At 35.8% G+C, this 21,734-nt stretch overlaps 1 protein-coding gene across 3 annotated transcripts in view; it reads left to right on the top strand.

The window, feature by feature from the left end:
* Window positions 1-21,734, top strand: part of IPO11 (importin 11) — a 189,076-nt gene that overhangs the window by 93,909 nt on the left and 73,433 nt on the right. For all 3 annotated transcript variants that reach the window (XM_069556319.1, XM_069556320.1, XM_069556321.1), the window contains exons 21-24: window positions 1,619-1,734; window positions 8,510-8,586; window positions 12,484-12,563; window positions 12,989-13,069. In XM_069556319.1, coding sequence (XP_069412420.1) covers window positions 1,619-1,734; window positions 8,510-8,586; window positions 12,484-12,563; window positions 12,989-13,069 — 354 coding nt within the window. The remainder of the gene's footprint in view (window positions 1-1,618; window positions 1,735-8,509; window positions 8,587-12,483; window positions 12,564-12,988; window positions 13,070-21,734) is intronic.

The following is a 21,734-nucleotide window of genomic DNA, read 5'->3' as shown; positions in this document are numbered from 1 at the left end:
TTTCTCCCTGCTTAACTGTAACTATAATTGTAATTATTTCACAGAATTGTAGACATTGTTTTATAGTTAGAGTTGTGGATCGAAAGTGTTCAAATTTACTTAAAGCTGCATATCTGACACATTCTGACACATTCTTCAACCCACTAGATTACAAAGCTAAATTTCTTGAAGCTTTAACTGAGAGAGTCTTTTATGTTTAACAGTTACTTACTTTAGTTTTGCTAATGCTAACATTTTGTGCTCATTAAAAATTGCACTAAGTAAGTAGATTCTAACATTCCTAGGAAATATTAAATCTATTGATATTAAAAAATGAACTTGATTAATTTTCCTTAATTTTTTTTCTTTTTTTGTTCTGTTAAGATTTGAGCTGTGGAGAGTGAAATTTAACTGAATTTTAAGGCCAAGTTTACTGCTTTATTAAATGTGACATTTTTATAAATCTCTTCTTTGGAAAAATCTTTAATAAAGTCTATCAACCCTTGCATAGTAGAAAGGCCCAACTTAATGTATTTAAGAATAAACCTAGTGTATTTCCACTGAAGTATCTATATCCTGCTGATAAAATTTTGACTTTATATATATGTGTGTGTCATTGAAAGAGGCATTCATATACATTTTGTTGCTTTGTAATTATATATTGTATTGACAACTGAATTATTTTCTAAGTGAGGAGATCTTTGATAGTTTGTTTGGTTTCCATTCTTTGCTTATTGGATTGTAGAGATTATGAGTTAGAAATTGATTCTCTATCCTCTTACGTTCCTTTCAAAGTGCTTAGATTTAGTGTGATGCACTGAGTCAACCTCCATAAGACAGTAATTAGTCAAACTAGAATTTTAAGTTACAATCCCCCTCTTCTTCCTCCATCTTTGTTTTCTTAACTTATTAAAAAATTGGCATAAATTCATCTTTAAAAAATGCACACATTAAAAAAAAAAACTCCTTTTACCCCTCCCAACATCCTTTTCCAACATCCGTATTTAACTAGTGTCAACAGGTTTTTCTGTTTGCTCCCAAGAAACTTTTTTATGTGTATATGTTCATGTCAGATAGATAGCTATTAAAAAACTTGTTTGGCTTGTGAAATTGTTACACACCCTTCTTTTTAATGCCAATTTTTCATTATTTTTGAAATTGTTTTCATTCCATGCCTAATCCTTTTTCATGGCTCCTGAGTATTCTAGAATATGAAGATATTATAATGTAGAGTTATCTTAGCTGTTGAACATTTAAATTAGGTTCTTTTTAACTTAGTTATTTAGTTGGGATAATTTGTAGAATTTAACGCATCAGTGTTTACACGTCTTCAGTCATCATGGAAGGGAAAATAAATATGTGTATGAAAAATCTCTTAAAATGAACATATATTTGTAACCTTGATGTATATGGTTTTACTACCATTAGGCAATTGAATGTTTTTTTACTACCGATTTCCAATTGTAAACAGAACTAATTTTGTTTTAATAATGCTTATAATTAGAATCATCCTTTTAAAATCTGATTGATTGATTTTTTATAAATTGGTTTTAGGGCTTTTTAATATGATAGGTGATTTTTTTGGTGGGAGGCGGGACCTTAGATTATCTTTGTTAAGTTTTATTTATACTTCCCATAGGGATTAGGAGCAGACAGCAAGAACCTGTACCCTTTCCTGCTCCCAGTTATTCAACTGAGTACAGATGTTTCCCAGCCTCCACATGTTTATCTTCTGGAAGATGGTTTAGAATTATGGTAAGAGGAAAAACTTGATACTGTGAATCTTATTTATTTTTTTTTCCTGGCCTTCCTTACTCATACCATTAAAGCAGAGGTCATGTAACAGGGTTTAAAAGCTCAGCATTTAAAAACAAAAACATAAAGTCAGTTTCCCTGAACTGGGTGACACAGTAACTCCCGCTTTTCTTGGCATCTGTCGCTCATTGTAGGCTCGTGATAGTAAAAGTTAGAGAGGATGTTTCAGTAAGGACTCAGCTGCATTTCATCTTCTGGAATTTGGAATGTGAAATGAGGAATCTTGACCAAAACTAAAAATTGACATAAAAACCTCCACACTGTTAAATGGGATGTTTTGGGGGTTATTGAATTATTTTCAACTTCTTACTGCTTTACTCAGTAAATACTGGGGTAAAATACCTCAGCCCCAAATATTAATGCTACTTAGTCTTGACTTACTATTTTACTGAGTATAGTAGTATATAGCGTTAAGCAGTGAAAACCAATTGAACTCTGTTTCTGTGGCATGTCAGAGCTACAAATTATGTAATGAATAAATTGAGGTTAACTTGATGAAAGTGAAAGAGGAGAGTGAAAAAGTTGGCTTAAAGCTCAACATTCAGAAAATGAAGATCATGGCATCCGGTCCCATTACTTCATGGGAAATAGATGGGGAAACAGTGGAAACAGTGTCAGACTTTATTTTTCTGGGCTCCAAAATCACTGCAGATGGTGACTGCAGCCATGAAATTAAAAGATGCTTACTCCTTGGAAGGAAAGTTATGACTAACCTAGATAGTATATTCAAAAGCAGAGATATTACTTTCCCAACAAAGGTCCATCTAGTCAAGGCTATGGTTTTTCCAGTAGTCATGTATGGATGTGAGAGTTGGACTGTGAAGAAAGCTGAGCACTGAAGAATTGATGCTTTTGAACTGTGGTGTTGGAGAAGACTCTTGAGAGTCCCTTGGACTGCAAGGAGATCTAACCAGTCCATTCTGAAGGAGATCAGCCCTGGGATTTCTTTGGAAGGACTGATGCTAAAGCTGAAACTCCAGTACTTTGGCCACCTCATGCAAAGAGTGGACTCATTGGAAAAGACTCTGATGCTAGGAGGGATTGGAGGCAGGAGGAGAAGGGGACAACAGAGGATGAGATGGCTGGATGGTGTCACCGACTCAAAGGACGTGAATTTGAGTGAATTCCAGGAGTTGGTGATGGACAGGGAGGCCTGGCGTGCTGCGATTCATGGGGTCGCAAAGAGTTGGACACGACTGAGCGACTGAACTGAACTGAACTGAAACAGACTGAGCATTCACTAGAAATCTTTTTGCTTCATCTTACTGATGGCAGCAGTTTTCTTTGGGGCAAATCTACTAAGGTGCAGTTAACAATACAGGAAAGCTTTTAAAACTCCTAGTATTGGAATTTAAAGAAGCAAGTCAAAGAAAGTAAACATGGAGCAAACATTTGCGGTGTCTCCCTCCGTCACTGCTCCCCGTCTCCTTCTCTTCCTTCCTTCAGTTTTCCTTGGCTGTTTAGGAGTGAACAGTTGTTTGATTCTTAGAAATTGTTTTTGGTGCAAATGCTGAATGAATGGTCTGTAAACAACAGCAACAACAAATCAGAATACTAGATGAACAATTGAAAAACATAACTAGGTAGATACTAATTTGCAATTTGTGTTTCTTATGTTTTCTAGGTTATATTGTTTGAATTAAAATGACTTCTGGATGGTTTGATTGTGAACTAGCATGTGTTGGGGCCTTTTATATTTGTTTATTTTTATTTGTACAGCGTGGGTTACTCTAGATCAGAGGTTGGCGAACTTTTCCTGTAAAGGAGCAGATGGTAGGCTTCCTAGGCTTTGGAATTTCGGTCCCAGAGATTCAGCTCTGTGGTTGCAGTGTCAGAGCAGTCATAGGCAGTATGTATGCAAATGGTTTCAGCTGTGCTCCAATAAGACATCATTTATAAAAATAGGGTGTGGACTGGATTTGGCCCATGAGCTATAGTTTGCCAACTCCTACTCTATATTACAAATTAAAACAGTAATCTCTGGCAAATAGATTCTTTTCTGTAAACATATATATATATATATATATACACACACACACCAGGGAAGTCCATATAATTTATCAGAAAATGAAAAATATTACAGTAAAGAGGTAGACTCATATGTTTATCAGTGTAGTTACAGATCTAGTATATTAATGTGTTAGTGAAAGGTGTGCACATTTTTTAAGGATTATATATTAAGGAATGCATTGCTCTACTACTGGTAATGTTTTCCTAGCCTTTCATTGTATATAAACAAAATTAAATCATTAGGATGCATTTTAAACGTTTATCATATTTACTAATGCTAAGATACTTTAAAGAATCAAAGTACACGTTTCTTAATGTGATTTTCTTAGGGGGCTAGAACTCCTGTTTGGAATCAGTATTCCAAACCTCTCTATTTGGAACACAGGTAGGCAGTCCCATGTATATACCACAGCATTAGGTTTGCAATCATGTTCTGATGATTACATCTTTTCTTATCTGTGAAATGAGGAAAAATAATTTCTACCTCACTTGGTTGTGTGAGCATGAGATGCTATTTGTAAAGTGGTTAGCACATGATGTATATGATTTATAAAGTCTGAGAATTGGTGAGGTTGCCTCGGAAGAAAAGGGCAGATAGAGAATATAGTGTTCTGGGCGGAATCCTGAAGAAGAAATTTTGAGGTCGTGTGAGAAGCTACCAGAGGAGGAAAACCAAGCCAAGAGAGAATATTTCTTAAAGGAGGGAATGGTTAGTTATGTCAAATGTTGCCGATTGTCAGAGTAAGAGTAGTCCATAGTAAGGACTGAAGGGAGATGATGGGAGGGGTTTCAGTGGAGTTGTGAGAACAGGAGGAGGAAGAGAGTAGACTGAAGACTAACTGGGAGTTAAGTGCAGCCTACGAGCGTTGACAAGTTGTTGGAGAGCTTCTGCTATGAAGAGGATGTTGAAGTTGGGCAACGGTTGGCCAGTGTAGGAATGGCGATCTGGATGTATGATGAGGCTTGAGAGAGTGAGATAATTGAGGGAGGCAAGAAGGGATGGGATTCAGCATGAATGGAGGGTTGTTGGTTTTTTTTTTTTCTTTTTTCTCCTTTAGATAGCAGGGATATTTCATCTGTTTTAACTGGAGACAGACAGAGATTTCTGTATTGTAGTAGAATAAGATGGGAGGATATTCCATCTCATAACTTCTATTTTCTCAACAAAATCTGAAGGATAGTTATCAACTGAGTGTTACGGGCTGGAATGGGAGCATTTAATAAGATGAGAAAGATTTGTGGGGACAAAAGTATAAAAGTTACCTTGGGGAATAGAAATTTGAACTGATACGGAGGTATAAGTTGTTATTTGTTATATGCAAAATGAAATTCTTCAGATTGATTATGTGATTTTTTTTCCCCCTCATGAGTTCTTTGACCCAACATTGTTATTTTTTTTGCTGATATTAAAGTAAATGATTTAGGCCTGGATTTATTGCATTGTAAATACAACATACCACTTGTACAAGTTTTTTAAATTTAATTTGAATTTTAATGACTTATTATAGTAATATATTCACATAAATAGTAATAATAGTATCGAAGATGCAGACTTTCGTGAATATCTATGATAACTATTCTTTTTAACTTGTAGATTGTTTGTTCACATTATTTTGGTTTTTTATCCTGACACGGATCTATTAAAATATCCCATTCAGTTTTCTTCATGTCAGTGCCCCTTTCCATTTCTAGCATTTTTGAACTGTAAGTTAAACAAGATAGTCACTGCACAAAATTTTGATACTTTTATATGGTGTTATAAGATTTAAGAAATAAAATATATTTAAAATTTTTTATGAAGCAACGTGATGTAATACATGTGTACGGTGTTTAAATTCTTTTGCATTTAAATTTAATCTTATATTAATATTGTATGGTTTGTTTCATTTAGATTAAAATCTTTATTTTATTTTTGGCTTGCTGAATCTTTGTTGCTGCATGGGCTTTTTTCTAGTTAAGGTGAGTGGGGCTGCTCTGTAGTTGGAGTAGGCAGGCTTCTCTTGCTGCGGAGCACAGACTCTGGGCACACAGGCTTCAGTAGTTGCAGCTCCTAGGCTCCGGAGCACAGGCTCAGTAGTTGTGGAGCAAGGGCTTAGTTGTTCCTTGGCATGGGGGGGGTCTTCCTGGATCAGGGATCAAACCCGTGTCTCCTGCATTGGCAGGCAGAGTCTTTACCACTGAGCCACCAGGGAAGCCCTGTTTTGTTTAGATTTGACCCAACAATCTATGTTCATCTTTTACAGTTTAGCTTTTTTATTTGAAATTTAGTTATGTTCCTATACAGAGCAAATGTTAAAATTTTTTATTTTAACCTAACCAGGGATGCTTTACTTCAAAAGAATTTTTATAGTTGTATGTTTATTTGTTGAATTGATATATCTTTTTTACTTTGTGCCCTCTCTTTTGAACATTTTTTGGAAAGTTAACATTAAGTTTTAATTTCTCTCTGCAAAGATATAGGTACATACATCTTTGTCTAATTATTCATCAAAGTAGTTAACTTTTCCTTGATGGTAAAGAATTTATAGTGTTTTGACTTTTTCTCACTTGCTCTTCTGTCCAAGTCTTTATTTTTTAATATGAAATGATAAATCATGTACTTTTATTTTTAAGTAGTTTCAATTCTTCACATCTTTTCCCTCTTTGGAAAAGCGCAGTTTGTACTATGGAAACTACCTTAGGAAGTGAGAGTGGCAGTGACTTGAGTGGCGTTTTCACTAAAGTAATGATAGTGGAAGGGAAAGAGCAAGCTTCAGATAGACTCTTTTTTGGATCTGTTGAGTCAAAGAGTGTTTTTAAACATCTTCTAGCATTTAGAATATGCCCTCCAATGTTTTTCTCAGTGAAACCTCAGGACTGGAGTGGAGTTTTTCTTTTGGTTTCATGGTTATTTTAAAGATGAATAGATTTTTTTTAACCTTACTTGAAATTTTATTCTTTAAAAATGAAATCCTGTTATTTTTTTTAAACTGGTTTTTTATTAACATATAGTTGATTTACAGTGTTGTGTTAATATCTTCCATACACTAGAGTGACTCAGTTATACACATACATACAGTCTTTTTTATATTCTTTTCCATTATGGTTTATCCCAGGATGTTGAGTATAGTGCCCTGTGCTATACAGTAGGACCTTGTTTATCCGTTCCATCTGTAATAGCTTGCATCTACTAACCCTAAATTCCCAGTCCATTTCCCTCCTCTCTCCCTCCCCCTTGGGAACCACAAGCCTGTTCTCTGTGTCTGGGTCTATTTCTGTTTGTAGATAGGTTTATTTGTACCATACTTTAGATTCCATGTGTAAATGATATCATATGGTATTTGTCTTTTCTCTTTAAAATCCTGTTACTATTGATCAAGGTAAGGTGTCCAAAGGTATCATTCCTTGTGCTGTTGAGAAGTACTTCATTTGGGGGTACCTGGTTTTCCCTGTGTAATCCCCTGCCTAGATTACCTGATTTTGACATTTAACATTTGTGAAATATTTTGCGGGCATGTTGTTTATAATTATTTCTAACTTACATAAAACGAAAACTCATTTTCCATACTCTGGGTAAGAAATAGAACAGTGAGAATATCTGTGAAGCCCATGTTTGGCTAGTTTGTTCCATGCTGGGATAACCCACTGTACCAATTTTTTTGTTTTCATTTCTTGATTTTCTTTCTTGTGTTTTTATATTTTAAAAATCACATACATGTGTGTATCTCTAAACAGTATATTCTAACTTTTTATGAATTGTATCATGTATGTTCTAACTTGGTTCTTTTGCTTCCTGTTTTGAGATTGATCCATAGTGATGAGCCTAGTGGTGTGACTGTAACGATTCACCCTCTCATTTGCCACTTTGTTTGATGTTCAAATAATGCAACTCTGAACATTCTTGTGCATGGCTCCTGGAGCAAATGTATAAGACCATATGCCCTAGTATACCTTTCTGCCTAGAAATAGTTTCAGGTCATAGCTATATACACATATGCATATTCAGTGTTACTGGATAATAGCTGTTTCCCGAAGTGATTATATCAGCTTGCATTGCTGTCAGCATTATGCAGGTTACTGCTTTATAGCTTTGACAGTACATGGTATGTCACGCTTAATACTTTGCTGATTGATGGGGTAAAATTATACCTTGTTTCGGTTATAATTTATATTTTCTTAATTACTAGTTAGATATCTTTATATATTTTATGGTTGGGTTTATTGTCAGCCATTGTATCCTGTGTTAAATATTTGTTCATGTGTTCTGTCCACTTTTCTCTGGACTTTTTAAAGAAAATATCATTCCCTTGTCAAGCATATATATTGAAAATAATCTCCCAGTATGTAACTTTTATGTTTTAACTTATTTTGAGACAGCTTTTGGTACATAATAGTTGTTAACTTTAGTGTAGTTATATTTATCAGTCTTTTTCTAGACTTTTTCTAATCTAATGCCATAAAAATCTTCTGACCTCTTGTAAAACCTTACTTTTCTCATATAAATCCTGGAATTAATTTCTGTATTTTGTATGGAGGAGAGGTTTGGTGTTTCACCACAAAAGACTGAGTAGTCCCTTTTAAAAAAAAAAAATTTTCTGTATTGTCTATTTTGCTTTCTTCCTTCAAATGGGACAGTTTTTTAAATACTTAAGTTGTATTGTTAATAGCTTTAAAGGCTGCGAAAGGTGATTTAATCATCTTTCTTTCCCCCCCTCTCCCTTCCTAGGTTAGTGACTTTGGAAAACAGCCCATGTATTACACCAGAGTTGCTTCGTATATTTCAGAATATGTCACCACTTCTAGGTAAGTTTTAAAGCATAAAATTACTACTGTTCTACAGGCAGCTGTGAATTATACCTTCCATTTTTAATAAACCTTTGATTTTAAGAAATAAGTTGGGTAGTATTTTAATAGTTTCTGAATTTTTTTCCTACAGTATACTTTTTAGAACTATTTCTGTGTATTAAAGAGCAAACACTAAATTTACTTAATTGAAAAAGTCATTTCATGCTGTCAGTTGTTCATAAATGAGCTCTATGCATACTTCTGATTTAGCTAAGGAACCACCCAAATAAAGATTATTAAATATTAGAAAAGCATTTGTTGTTTGTTGAGGTATTTTTTATGTATGGGCTTGAAATAAGGAAGCTTAATTTTCTTTTTTAAAAGCTCTTTATTCATTCAGGTCAGGGTTAGTTGTTGGGTCTTAGATGTGGCATGCAGGGTCTGCACTGTGTGATTTTCATCACGTCTTGTGGGATCTTTTGTTGTGGCGCGTAGGTTGCTCTGAGGCATGTGGGGTCTTAGTTCCCTGACCAGGGATTGAACTCTCTGCCTCTGCATTGCAAGGCAGATTCTTAACCACTGGGCCACCAGGGAAGTCCCTGGAAGCTTAATGTTTTGAAGCAACACGTTTGACATGTAGCATCAGAGAACTAGACACTGTGCTAGGGTTAGGCTCTTTAGTCTCTGTTAGCTACCATGGATGATAGGTAGTTTGATTCCTTTCTGAACGTGAACATGTATTCTGATGATGCTTAACCATAGAAAGCCAATGCATGTCTGCTACATATTGGCTACCATTCACAAGTATGTGATATCTTAAATTTATAAAAGATTACTGTCTGTAGAGTTACTTTGTGTGTAATTTTTACCATGCAGATTCACATTTAACTCGTATAGACTATTTAAGAGTTGTATATAGTGCTATTTACTGGCCTTTTGATTCTTTTTTCAGTCTGCAAACTACTGCCATTTAGAAACATTGTTTATTTACAAAATGTAAAAATTGTTTATGTTTATTCCGTTCAGAGTTCCCAATCTTTAATACTTACCCAACGAAGTGTCTTTAAACTCCTTTCTTTTGAGGAATCTAGTGCATTGTAAGACATTTAATAGCATCCTTACAACCCACTGGATCCTAGTTTTAACAGCCAAAGTTTCCAGACATGGCCATATGTCCCCTAGAGGGCAGAATTGCCCATGGTTGAGAACATTTGAATTAAATTATTCACAGTCTGAAAATAAATGCAGGTCTATTGCATGGTCAACTCCTCTTGCTATTTGGACCAGAAAGAAAGTGAAAGTGAAGTCGCTCAGTTGTGTCTGACTCTTTGCAACCCGTGGACTGTAGCCCACTAAGCTCCTCCGTCCATGGGATTCTCCAGGCAAGAATACTGGAGTGGGTTGCCATTTCCTTCTCCGGGGATCTTCCTGACCCAGGGATCAAACCCAGGTCTCCCACATTGCAGGCAGACGCTTTAACAATAACTTTTTTTTAATCAGAGTTTTACTAGGAACTCATAGATAACAATGAACAGTGTTCAGTATACTTTAAGATAAATTTATTAATTTTAGGGCTATTTTTTTTTTTACTATTACTATGTAGTATTTGTTTAAGATAGCATTCCTTAGTATAAGCTGTACTTGGCTTGATGGAGGCATGGAAAACAGTATAAAGTGACCTAATTGCTATTTGCTTGTATATATTTATCTAGAAATAGCTTTTAAGATATCTGTGAGAAGAGATGGGAACTGTGGTTTTCAAAATCAAATCTTTTTTAAATATTGTTTTCTTCTTCATAGACCTTGGTAAAATTTTAGATGGCAGTGATTTAGAAATTATACTTGGTGACATACCTGGAATGTAACCATTGTGATTTCTTATTTAAGTGTAGACCCTGCTGCGATATTTATCACGGTGGTTGCCAAGTAGTTTTCTGTTCATTGTTTGTCTGTTAAACAATGTGCCCAAGTTCAGACTTGACTGGACTTGCTCCTTAAGGAGAAAAGGACAGTGTGACGTTTTCATAAGGATGACTTTATCCAATATAATTGTCTATTCTTTTATCCTGACATTTTGTCTTCTGTTGTGAAACGCCTTCCCTGGTGGCTCAGATAGTAAAGAATCTGGCTGCAATGCAGAAGACCCGGGTTCGATTCCTGGGCCCATAGATCCCTGGAAACGGCATTGGCAAACTGCTCCAGTGTTCTTGCCCGTGGCCTGAGGAGCCTGGCAGGCTATAGTCCGTGGGCTTGCAAAGAGCCCACGACTGAGACACTAACACTTCCGCATATTTAGGTGACAACCTTTGTTATTTCTGCCTTTGCTTAGCATGATAATGAGTGGGTTAGTCTCTGTCCCCTCTACATTCTCATTTTAACTAATATATTAAATCCTAAAATATACAAAGTAATTCCTTTGAAACATTTTGAATTTGGGGTATGTTTTCATCTACTGGTGAAAATATAGGTGGGTTCAGTTCAGTCACTCAGTCATGTTCGACTCTTTGCGACCCCATAGACGGTAGCACACTAGGCTTCCCTGTCTATCACCAACTCACCGAGCTTGCTTAAACTCATGTCCAAGGAGTCAGTGATGCCATCCAACCATCTCATCCTCTGTTGTCCCCTTCTCCTGCCTTCAGTCTTTCCCAGCATCAGGATCTTTCCCAATGAGTCAGTTCTTTGTGTCAGGTAACCAAGTATTGTAGTTTCAGCTTTAGCATCAGTCCTTCCAGTGTATATTCAGGACTGATTTCCTTTAAGATTGACTGGTTGGATCTCCTTGCAGTCCAAGGGACTCTTAAGAGTCTTCTCCAACACCACAGTTCAAAAGCATCAATTCTTCTGCGCTCAGCTTTCTTTATAGTCCAACTCTTAACATCTATACATGAGTACTGGAAAAACCATAGCTTTGACTAGATGGATCTTTGTTGGCAAAGATACATCTCTGCTTTTTAATTTGTTCTCTAGGTTGGTCATAGGTTTTCTTCCAAGGAGCAAGCATCTTTTATGGGTCATTCTCATCTAAACAGAATATCTTCTCACTTTGCTAGGATATGCGTTACGTAAGAACCCAGAGCCTACACTTTTGCCAGGAAACATTTTTTAGTCTGTCCTATTGAAAGTGCATATGATTTCTAAAATAGTAGCAATACAAAATGAAAAGTTTTAGATATAGATGATATGTTGGGATCATGTTTTGATTTGTATAATTAATACAAATAATCTATATTCTGTTTTATCATTATTGTTTGTGATAAGACATGTAAAATAGCACTGCATAAACATTTGATCATACTCAATTTTAACAAAATGGTTTTTTGCTTTGCACTTTGAAAGGAATACCTAAAAACAATATTATTTTCCTATACTATTCTGGTAATAATACTTTTAAGAACATTTTCTATGTGTAGGTTTTTCATGGGGGAGTGGATTTGAATAACAAAGCCCAGGAATTGGGAATTATGATTTTCAAAGTATAACAGGCACTCTTTTAAGTAGGGTTACATGTTCAATGTCAGCACAGTAGACACTCAGTAAATGCTGATTGAATGAACCCATTTAAGCAGATGTCAAAATATGATGGTAAAATGATTCAGTTACATGCAGTTTGTCATGCTGGTACTAGAAATTTAATTTGAAATGAAAGGTTGGATTATGAGGTTATTTTCTGAAAGGAAAGAAAAGGGAGCTTAGTGTTTTCTAAGTTGTTTTTAAGTAATGGGAAGTATATGGAAAGCATTAAGTTACAGGTTAATGCCAGTTTTTAGATAGATATTGATATACTAGCAGTCAGAATAGCATTCAGAAAAGGTTTATAAAGAAGGGCATGTAGCTTAGCTTTAAATTAATTGCTTCATTTAAACTGATATTGAAAATTAATTACTTTGTTCTTTATTATTATTATTTTGGCAGAACTAAGTTCAGAAAGTGTCAGAACCTGCTTTAAGATCATCAATGGTTATATCTTTTTATCATCAACTGAATTTTTACAGGTATGTTGTAGCTTTTGCATTGTTAGAATTTATATAGTTATTATTTGATTGTGTCCTCTTTGAAATCAGAGATCTTATTTTGAAGCTTTTTCAAAGTTTAAAAGATTGATATTACTTTGGTTGGGGGGATCGTCATAAGCACTGCCCACTGCAGATGTGATGCAGTTCCATGAATTACATTATTTAACACAGAAAATATGCTCTACATATAAATATATCCTTACATTGCTACAAAAATTAGAATAGGAGTAAACTGTATTTTTATCTCTTAAACCTTTCCTACAGAGTTTTAATTGAAATTTTATATACTTAGAGCTTTAGTATCTAATACTCAAATAGATTATGAGTCCCCAATTCAATATTTTGCCTTTTTTGATATCGCAGATATATTCATATGTATAATTTGACTTTTCATTGCATTTCAGACCTATGCAGTAGGTCTGTGTCAGTCCTTTTGTGAACTACTAAAGGAAATTACTACAGATGGTCAAGTTCAAGTGCTGAAGGTACTGTCATCTTTCTAATGAATATTGTTTTAAGTTTTCCATCTGTATTTTGTGAGATTGGACCTTCATTTGGGTTTGGATGATTGACAAGAAGGGGAAGAGTAATTCTAGACAGAGTATTTTCTTTTAGCAGTATTAAATTGGTGTTAATACTTCTGGACTAGAGATTGGAAATCTGATTGTGCATATAAGTCACCTGAAGATGTTGTTAAAATGCAGATTTCACATTTCTGACAAAGTGTCTGCTGATGAGTCCCCAAAGTCTCCCCCGCCCCTATCCTGAGACTTCACTTTGTGTGATAAGGCTTTAAAAACTTACAAATTACCCAGAGGGCGGTGATGTCTGATACTTCTCACCTGTCCAGTTAGTTCACCTGCTTTTGGGACACAGTATCCCACTATAATTTGGTACTTTTAATTTAGATTATGTGTTGAATTTAGAGTACCAAGTTTGTATGAATTGTGTATAACAAAGAACCAGTGTTGCATCATTACGTTGTATACCTGAAGCCAATATAGTGTTATATGTTAGTTATATCCCCATTAAAAAAAAAAACAAACCTGGTAGGCTATGAGTTAATTTTTATGCATTCTATCTTTATGGAATCACTATATCTCTAATATATTGTATATAGTTGTATAATTAAGAACAGGCTCAAGTTATATATACATCTACATATTAAAGATATAAATTGTATAAAATGTATATACTTAGATATAAATATTTTAAATATATGTTAATATATCTTTGCATGTATATATGTGGTTCACACACACTTACTTTGTATGGTACTTTCTGAGAAGGTGTACTTGTTAAAAGCGTCTATTTTTTGTTTCTAATTTCTTAGCTATGTTTTAAGTCAGATACGAGAGCTGAAGAGGAGTTATTATAACATAGCCAAGTAGCATTTTTTGTGTGTGAAAGTCCTGGCTTTAGATCCTAAAAGCTATTTGATTTCCTCCCAGTGAAATGAAAATGTGTTTTCCCCTAAAGGTTCATTGTTAGAAATGACATCGTTAGAAATAACCACAGTAATCAAAACAGCAATCCATAGTATATTTCAGGAAACTAAGTGGGTATTAGTTTGTATAGATAGTAAAGTCTTCTTTCATGTTAACCAACCATTGGAACATATTCAAGCATCACACTGTTTAATGTGCTGTTCTTCAGACATTTATTACACACTTATATGCTTGTATAAAGCTACAGATATCTGTGTTAATATGCATGTTAATTTGATTTTCAAATGGCTGCATTTACTATCACTGCTGATTATTCATTTTCACCATGTGGGTCAGTTCAGTTCAGTCACTCAGTTATGTCTGACTCTTTGTGACCCCATGGACTACAGCACACTAGGCCTCCCTGTCCATCACTAACTCCCTGAGCTTACTCAAACTCGGGTCCATTGAGTCGGTGATCCCATCCAGCCATCTCATCCTCTGCTGTCCCCTTCTCCTCCAGTCTTCAGTCTTCCCCAGCATCAGGGTCTTGCCCAATGAGTCAGTTCTTTTCATCAGGTGGCCAGAGTATTGGAGTTTCAGCTTCAACATTAGTCCTTCCAGTGAACACCCAGGACCTATCTCCTTTAGGGTAGACTGGTTGGATCTCCTTGCAGTCCAAGGGACTCTCAAGAGTCTTCTCCAACAGTTCAAAACCATCAGTCCTTCGGTGCTCAGCTTTCTCTCAACTCTCACATCCATATATGACTACTGGAAAAACCATAGCCTTGACTAGACGAACCTTTATTGGCAAAGTAATTCCCTGCTTTTTAATATGCTGTCTAGGTTGGTCATAACTTTACTTCCAAGGAGCAAGCGTCTTTTAATTTCATATTTGCAGTCACCATCTGCAATGATTTTGGAGCCCCCAAAAATAAAGTCTGCCACTGTTTCCACTGTTTCCTCATCTATTTCCCATGAAGTGATGGGACCAGATGCCATGATCTTAGTTTTCTGAATGTTGAGCTTTAAGCCAACTTTTTCGCTCTCCTCTTTCACTTTCATCAAGAGGCTTTTCAGTTCCTCTTCACTTTCTGCCATAAGGGTGGTGTCATCTGCATATCTGAGGTTATTGATATTTCTCACAGCAATCTTGACTCCAATTTGTGCTTCATCCAGCCCAGTGTTTTTCATGATGTACTCTGTATATAACTTAAATAAGCAGGGTGACAATATATAGCCTTGATGTACTCCTTTCCCGATTTGGAACCAGTCTGTTGTTCCATGTCCAGTTCTAACTGTTGCTTCTTGACCTGCATATAGGTTCCTCAAGAGGCAGGTCAGGTGGTCTGGTATTCCCATCTCTTTCAGAATTTTCCACAGTTTGTTGTGATCCACACAGTCAAAGGTTTGTCGTAGTCAATAAAGCAGAGATAGATGTTTTTTTCCTGGAACTCTCTTGCTTTTTCGATGATCCTGCGAATGTTGGCAATTTGATCTCTGGTTCCTCTGCTTTTTCTAAATCCAGCTTGAACATCTAGAAGTTCACAGTTTATGTACTGTTAAAGCCTGGCTTGGAGAATTTTGAGCATTAATTTGCTAGCATGTGAGATGAGTGCCTTAGTTTGAATATTCTTTGGCATTGTCTTTCATTGGGATTAGAATGAAAACTGACCTTTTCCAGTCCTGTGGCACTGCTGAGTTTTCCAAATTTGCTGACATATTAAGTGCAGCACTTTCACAGCATCATCTTTTAGGATTTGAAATAGCTCAACTGGAATTCTATCACTTCCACTAGCTTTGTTCTTAGTGATGCTGCTTCCTAAGGGCCGCTTGACTTCACATTCCAGAAGGTCTGGCTGAGTGATCACACCATCGTGATTATCTGGATCATGAAGATCTTTTTTGTATAGTTCATCTGTATATTCTTACTATCTCTTCTTAATACCTTCTGCTTCTGTCCTACCATTTCTGTCCTTTATTGTGCCCATCTTTGCATGAAAAGTTCCCTTGGTATCTCTAATTTTCTTGAAGAGATCTCTAGTCTTTCCCATTCTGTTGTTTTCCTCTATTTCTTTTCACTGATCACTGAGGAAGGCGTTCTTATCTCTCTTTGCAATTCTTTGAAACTCTGCGTTCAAATGGGTATATATTTCCTTTTCTCCTTTGCCTTTCACTTCTGTTCTTTTCACAGCTATTTGTAAGGCCTCCTCAGACAACCATTTTGTCTTTTTCTTGGGGATGGTCTTGATCACTGCCTCCTGTAGAATGTCACGAATCTCTGTCCATAGTTCTTCAGGCACCCTGTCTATTAGATCTAATCCCTTCAATCTATTTGTCACTTCCATCATATAATCATAAAGGATTTGATTTAGGTCATACCTGAATGGTCTAGTGGTTTTCCCTACTTCAATTTCAGTCTGAATTTGGCAATAAGGAGTTCATGATCTGAGCCAGTCAGTTCCTGGTCTTGTTTTTGCTGACTGTGTAGAGCTTCTCTGTCTTCAGCTGCAAAAAATATAATGAGTCTGATTTCAGTGTTGACCATCTGGTGATGTCCATGTGTAGAGTCTTCTTTTGTGTTGTTGGAAGAGGGTGTTTGTTATGCCCAGTGCGTTCTCTTGGCAAAACTCTATTAGCCTTTGCCCTGCTTCATTCTGTACTCAGAGGCCAAATTTGCCTGTTACTCCAGGTATTTCTTGACTTCCTACTTTTGCATTCCAGTCCCCTATAATGATGGAGAAGGCAATGGCACCCCATTCCAGTACTCTTGCCTGGAAAATCCAATGGATGGAGGAGCCTGGTAGGCTGCAGTCAATGGGGTCACTAAGAGTTGGGCACAACTGAGCGGCTTCACTTTCACTTTTCACTTTTCATTTTCATGCCTTGGAGAAGGAAATGGCAACCCACTTCAGGGTTCTTGCCTGGAGAATCCCAGGGATAGGGGAGCCTGATGGGCTTCTGTCTGTGGGGTCGCACAGAATTGGACACGAATGAAGTGACTTAGCAGCAGTAGCAGCCCCTATAATGGAAAGGACTCTTTTTGGGTGTTAGTTCTAGAAGGTCTTGTAGGTCTTCATAGAGCCATTCAATTTCAGCTTCACCTGACCGTGTGAGTCAGATGTCAGCAGACTTTTTGTATAGTACTTGTTTTAGGTTTGGTGGGCCATAGCGTCTTTGTCTCAAGTGTTTGTATCTGTTGTCGATTGAAAGCAGGCATAGACTACATGTATACAACAGAATCATGCAGGTGTTTGGATCTGGCCCAGCAGCATTGTCTGCCACCCCCTGGTGTTGATCTTCAGTGCATTCTTCTAGGCACGCGTGATGGGAAAACCACAGTTTCTGCTCTTGAGTAGTCATTCTTTGGGGGCTTGGAAGCAGGTGAACAGTTAGCCCATATTTATTGTGTTACATAGTTTTAGATTAGAGATATCTCAGATCACCTGGTGAACTTTTTGTAAATTTGAGTACGACATAAGATGTTAGGATTTCTTTTTAAAAAGTTCCCCAGGTGATTGTCATGAACACTTTCTGCTATTAGACATTGCTATGTGTTTGCTTTATGTTCCTCTGGGAGTATAGAAGTGATCTTCCAACCCAGCATTTTGCAGAAAACATTTTTCAGAGAGAGGGAGTTGAGATGGGAGCTGAGTCTTAACTGTTTGGTAGGTTTAGGGTTGCCAATAAAACATAGTATTTTATTTTCTAAATCTGGCAATCCTGGCAGGGTGAATTAGATTAATACAGTGTTAAATACTGCAGAGAAGTGAACAAGAACAGAGGGACTATTGTGAGAATTATCTGTTGAGGGTGGGAATAATGGTGTTATTTAAAACCTTTAGTATCTGTAAATTGGAGAGGTTCATATGCCAAATTACTGAAGTGTTAAATTGTAAAGCGATGAGAAAATGATGATATTATTAAGAATGATATTTGTTTCCTCGGGCTAGCATAACAAAGTACCTCAATCTGAGTGGTTTATAACAACAGGAACTAATCTATGGTATTTATAGTGATTATCTCTGTCACAGAGTTCTAGAAACTAGAAGTTGGAAATCAAGGTGTCAGCAGGGCCACCCTGTCTCTTTGGACTTTAAAGGGAAATCTGTTCCGTGCCTTTTTCGTAGCTTCTGGTAGTTAGCAGCAGTTTCTGACTTCATTTGCTTAAACACGCGTCACTCCAGTCTTTGCCTCGGTTGTCACGTGACCTTCTCCTTATATCTCTGTCTTCTCTTCTCATAAGCACACCAGTCATAATGGGTTAAGTGTGTGTTACTTGCTCAGTCATGTCTAACTCTTGCAACCCCATGGACTGCTCTGTCCATAGGATTTCCCAGGCAAGAATACTGGAGTGGGTTGCCAGTTCTTTCTCCAGGGGATCTTCCTAATGCAGGGATCGAACCTGGGTGTCCCCCATTGCAGGCAGATCTTTACCCTCTGACCACCAGGGATGGGGCTTATCCTAATTATAATTATACCTGCAAAGATCTTCCCGCCTCCCCTGAATTGGCAGACTGACCCCCCTCCCCCCACCAAGCCACCAGGGAGGCCCCTCAGTATTCATTGTTAAATGAACTCTATCTTGTTGATATTTAAGAATGATTCAGTTAAAGTGTCATCGTAGACTTCTGAGGGATTTCTTGCAGAAAGGCTTTAAATAAAATGTTCTTTGGTTAATTCTGATTTTTCCCAGAAAGATTATTTATCTAACCCATTACATTCTTCAGCACGCTCTCTGATTTGATGTTTTATGTTTGATATCACAATGGAAACTTAAATCCGAAATCATAGTATTGTAAGCTAGGAAGTGGGTAAATATAGAATGAAAATACAGCAGAACTCTTTGGTTTGAATTTCATGGGTTCTTTGGTTTCTTTTTTAGAGTAGGGGATAAAAGGATGGGAGTATAGGCCTTTGTTCCTGAGAAGCTTGTGGGTCCCTGAAGGAGTAATAATCTGTGTGTGACTTGTCTTGACCCCAGATACTTGAGGCCTGTTTCCCACCATGTGTCTGTCAACCTCACTTCTACTGATTTCAAAGTATTCTAGCCCTAAAGCTTACAAGCCAAGTAACATTTGTCCTGTTGTTTGCTAAAATGTTTTTGTGAATTTTTATTGCATTTACGCTCTTAACCAAACTGATTATGTTGAGGAACTTCCATCTGTCTTATAGAATCTCAGCTTCATCTTTTGCCTCAGTGATAATTTCTTCTCTGAAAGTAGAGATAGAAGGAATTGATACTTGGAACTTAATTCTGTTTGAGATATAACTGATTGGCAATGTGGGAGTGATAGAAATTTGAGAGAAAGTTGCCTTGTCATTTTGGTGTTGCCTTTGTAGATTTTTCAGTGTGTGTTTTATCTTTCTCTTCTTGACTGTAAGCTTTTCCATGAGCCTAAGTTTAGTAAATAATAACTGCATGTGGAATGTTATTTTCTCCTTGACCTGTGTCTTGGTTTTGTATACCCAGCTCTGCTACTTACACATCCTTGAGTACATTCTGGACTTAAATTCTCATATTTATTATAAAAGGTGTTATACTATATGATTTTAATAATATGTAATTACCATTATCTGAAATTCTTGTGTTAAATTATAATCTATAAATTCTAAGTGATGAAAAACTTAGAATTTTTCTTATATTTAAACACCTACCAGAAAAAATTTAAATGGAGAGATTTTTCCTCCTGCTTTTCTGCAATATTATTAGTAAAGTAATTGTTGAAAGACAGCTTGTTCTTCATACAGAATGAGATTGTGAAATTTATTTGAAAAATGAGGCAAGTTTTTAGGATATTTCCTAAGGAGAATATTTTCTATTTAAGTTATATTCTTGATGTAGGGTAACTTAGCAGATGGCTTAAACAAAACTGCTACAATTAGAATATTGTCTCTGCTACCTCACAGCTGGGTGAGGTGAGCAAGTTAATCTCTGATCCTCACTTTTGATCTGTCAAAGAAGGATAAAAACTTTACGTACTTCCTAGGGTTGAGGTAAGGATTGCATAACCTTATATGTATAGGCCACTTAAAATATTGCCTATCATATAATCAGCCAGTATAAGTGTTGGCTATTTTTATCTAATTATATAATCTCCCTTTGGGGAACACAGTCCACCTAGGAACTCCTCCTTTGAACATTACTTTTACTGATAAATAAATGTTTGTTTAAAATAATACATTAGTGAAATTTTTTATGACTTAAGTAGGTAATTTACACAGTGATAGAGCTTTACTCTTTTTCCAAAGCCATGTATCTCAGCTGGCCTTTAAAATATAGTTGTTTTAAATTATTCCTTTACAGAATAACACAATCTTATAAAACTTTTTATTATGGAAAATTTCAAGTTTACATAATGTACAATACTACCTTTATAGTTTTACTGGAAAGGAATCTATTTGCTTCTTTTTCCTTGAACTGAAAGAAGATGATGTCATTATTTATTCCCCAGTTGTGCCTAATGGATTTTGATTGAATGATTCAGCACAGATCAGTTACCATCCAAATAAACACTGAAATGCTTGTAACATTTAACATATATTACACCTTAAACCAGCTTAGTATGCCAGCAGGGGGTCATTAATAGTATGTAAATTCTTGAATTAAAAATTGGCAGTCTAATAACCTGTGTTTAAGACGATTTTTATGTAGCATTGCTGTAGCTAAACCTCATATTGATTTGAAATCCCAGAAACTGAATTTAATTATTTATTAAATGGATGTTAAATACTAGACATATACTCATTATCATGAATTATTTGCATTTTTTTATGCAAAATAATATTTTAGAATAATGGTGCTATTATGCTTGCACTTGAAAGCTGAGATAATGCTCAAAATTTTTGGCATTTTCCTATTCTCAGAGTTCCAATAAAATTATAATAGTTTAATATTAACTCATTTTTTCATTTTTTAATGTCTCTCAGATACTGTTTCTTAGTAGAGTATGCTATATAACCTTTTTAATGTATTTTTGACTAAATGTCACTGTTAATACTACTTCTGACAGTATCTGGAAGTAGCTTCTTTGTTCTCTGAAGCAGAAAATTATAATGTTATGAAAACTGGATAGAGAGATAAGTATGCCTGCTTTAGGAGCAAAAATAGGCTTTATTGTATTCTGTGAGTTGGAACAAATTATCTAGATGAATGCAATTATATTCTAAAAATACACAAATTTAAATTAACATTTTTTTAAATTTGAAATTTATCTCTATTGTATACACCAATTTGAGTTTAGAAATTCTCTTTTTTATCATGGTCTTATCAAGCAGTAGTAAGCCGCATTGGTTTTATTCACTGTGATAAGCCTTATTTAAGATGGCACACATATCTTTAAGATATAATTTATTCTGTAATAACTATAGCTAATACTAGCATTTACTGTTTACTACACATTTCTAACATGTAAACCTATGATGATAGTACGGTTCTCTCCGCCATTTTAACAGATGAGAAATTACATCACAAAGAAATAAATACCTTGTCCAGGGTCACACAGCTAGTAAGTATTAGAATCGTGACATAACATAGGCTTTCTGACTTCAGAATCTGTGCTCTTAATCACTTTGTATGCTGCGTAAGCCTAAATCCAAAAAATGATTTGAGTGTAAGGCACAAACTAAAAGCCTACATTTTTCACAGTAACTATAAAAATAGTCTGTTTCTAAACTGTATAATCAGAAAGGAGGTGGATTGAAACTAAAATTCAGAAGTTAT

Source organism: Ovis canadensis, chromosome 16, assembly GCF_042477335.2.
Source record: "Ovis canadensis isolate MfBH-ARS-UI-01 breed Bighorn chromosome 16, ARS-UI_OviCan_v2, whole genome shotgun sequence".
Classification (NCBI taxonomy): Eukaryota; Metazoa; Chordata; class Mammalia; order Artiodactyla; family Bovidae; genus Ovis; species Ovis canadensis.
This window is presented reverse-complemented; position numbering and strand designations above follow the sequence as displayed.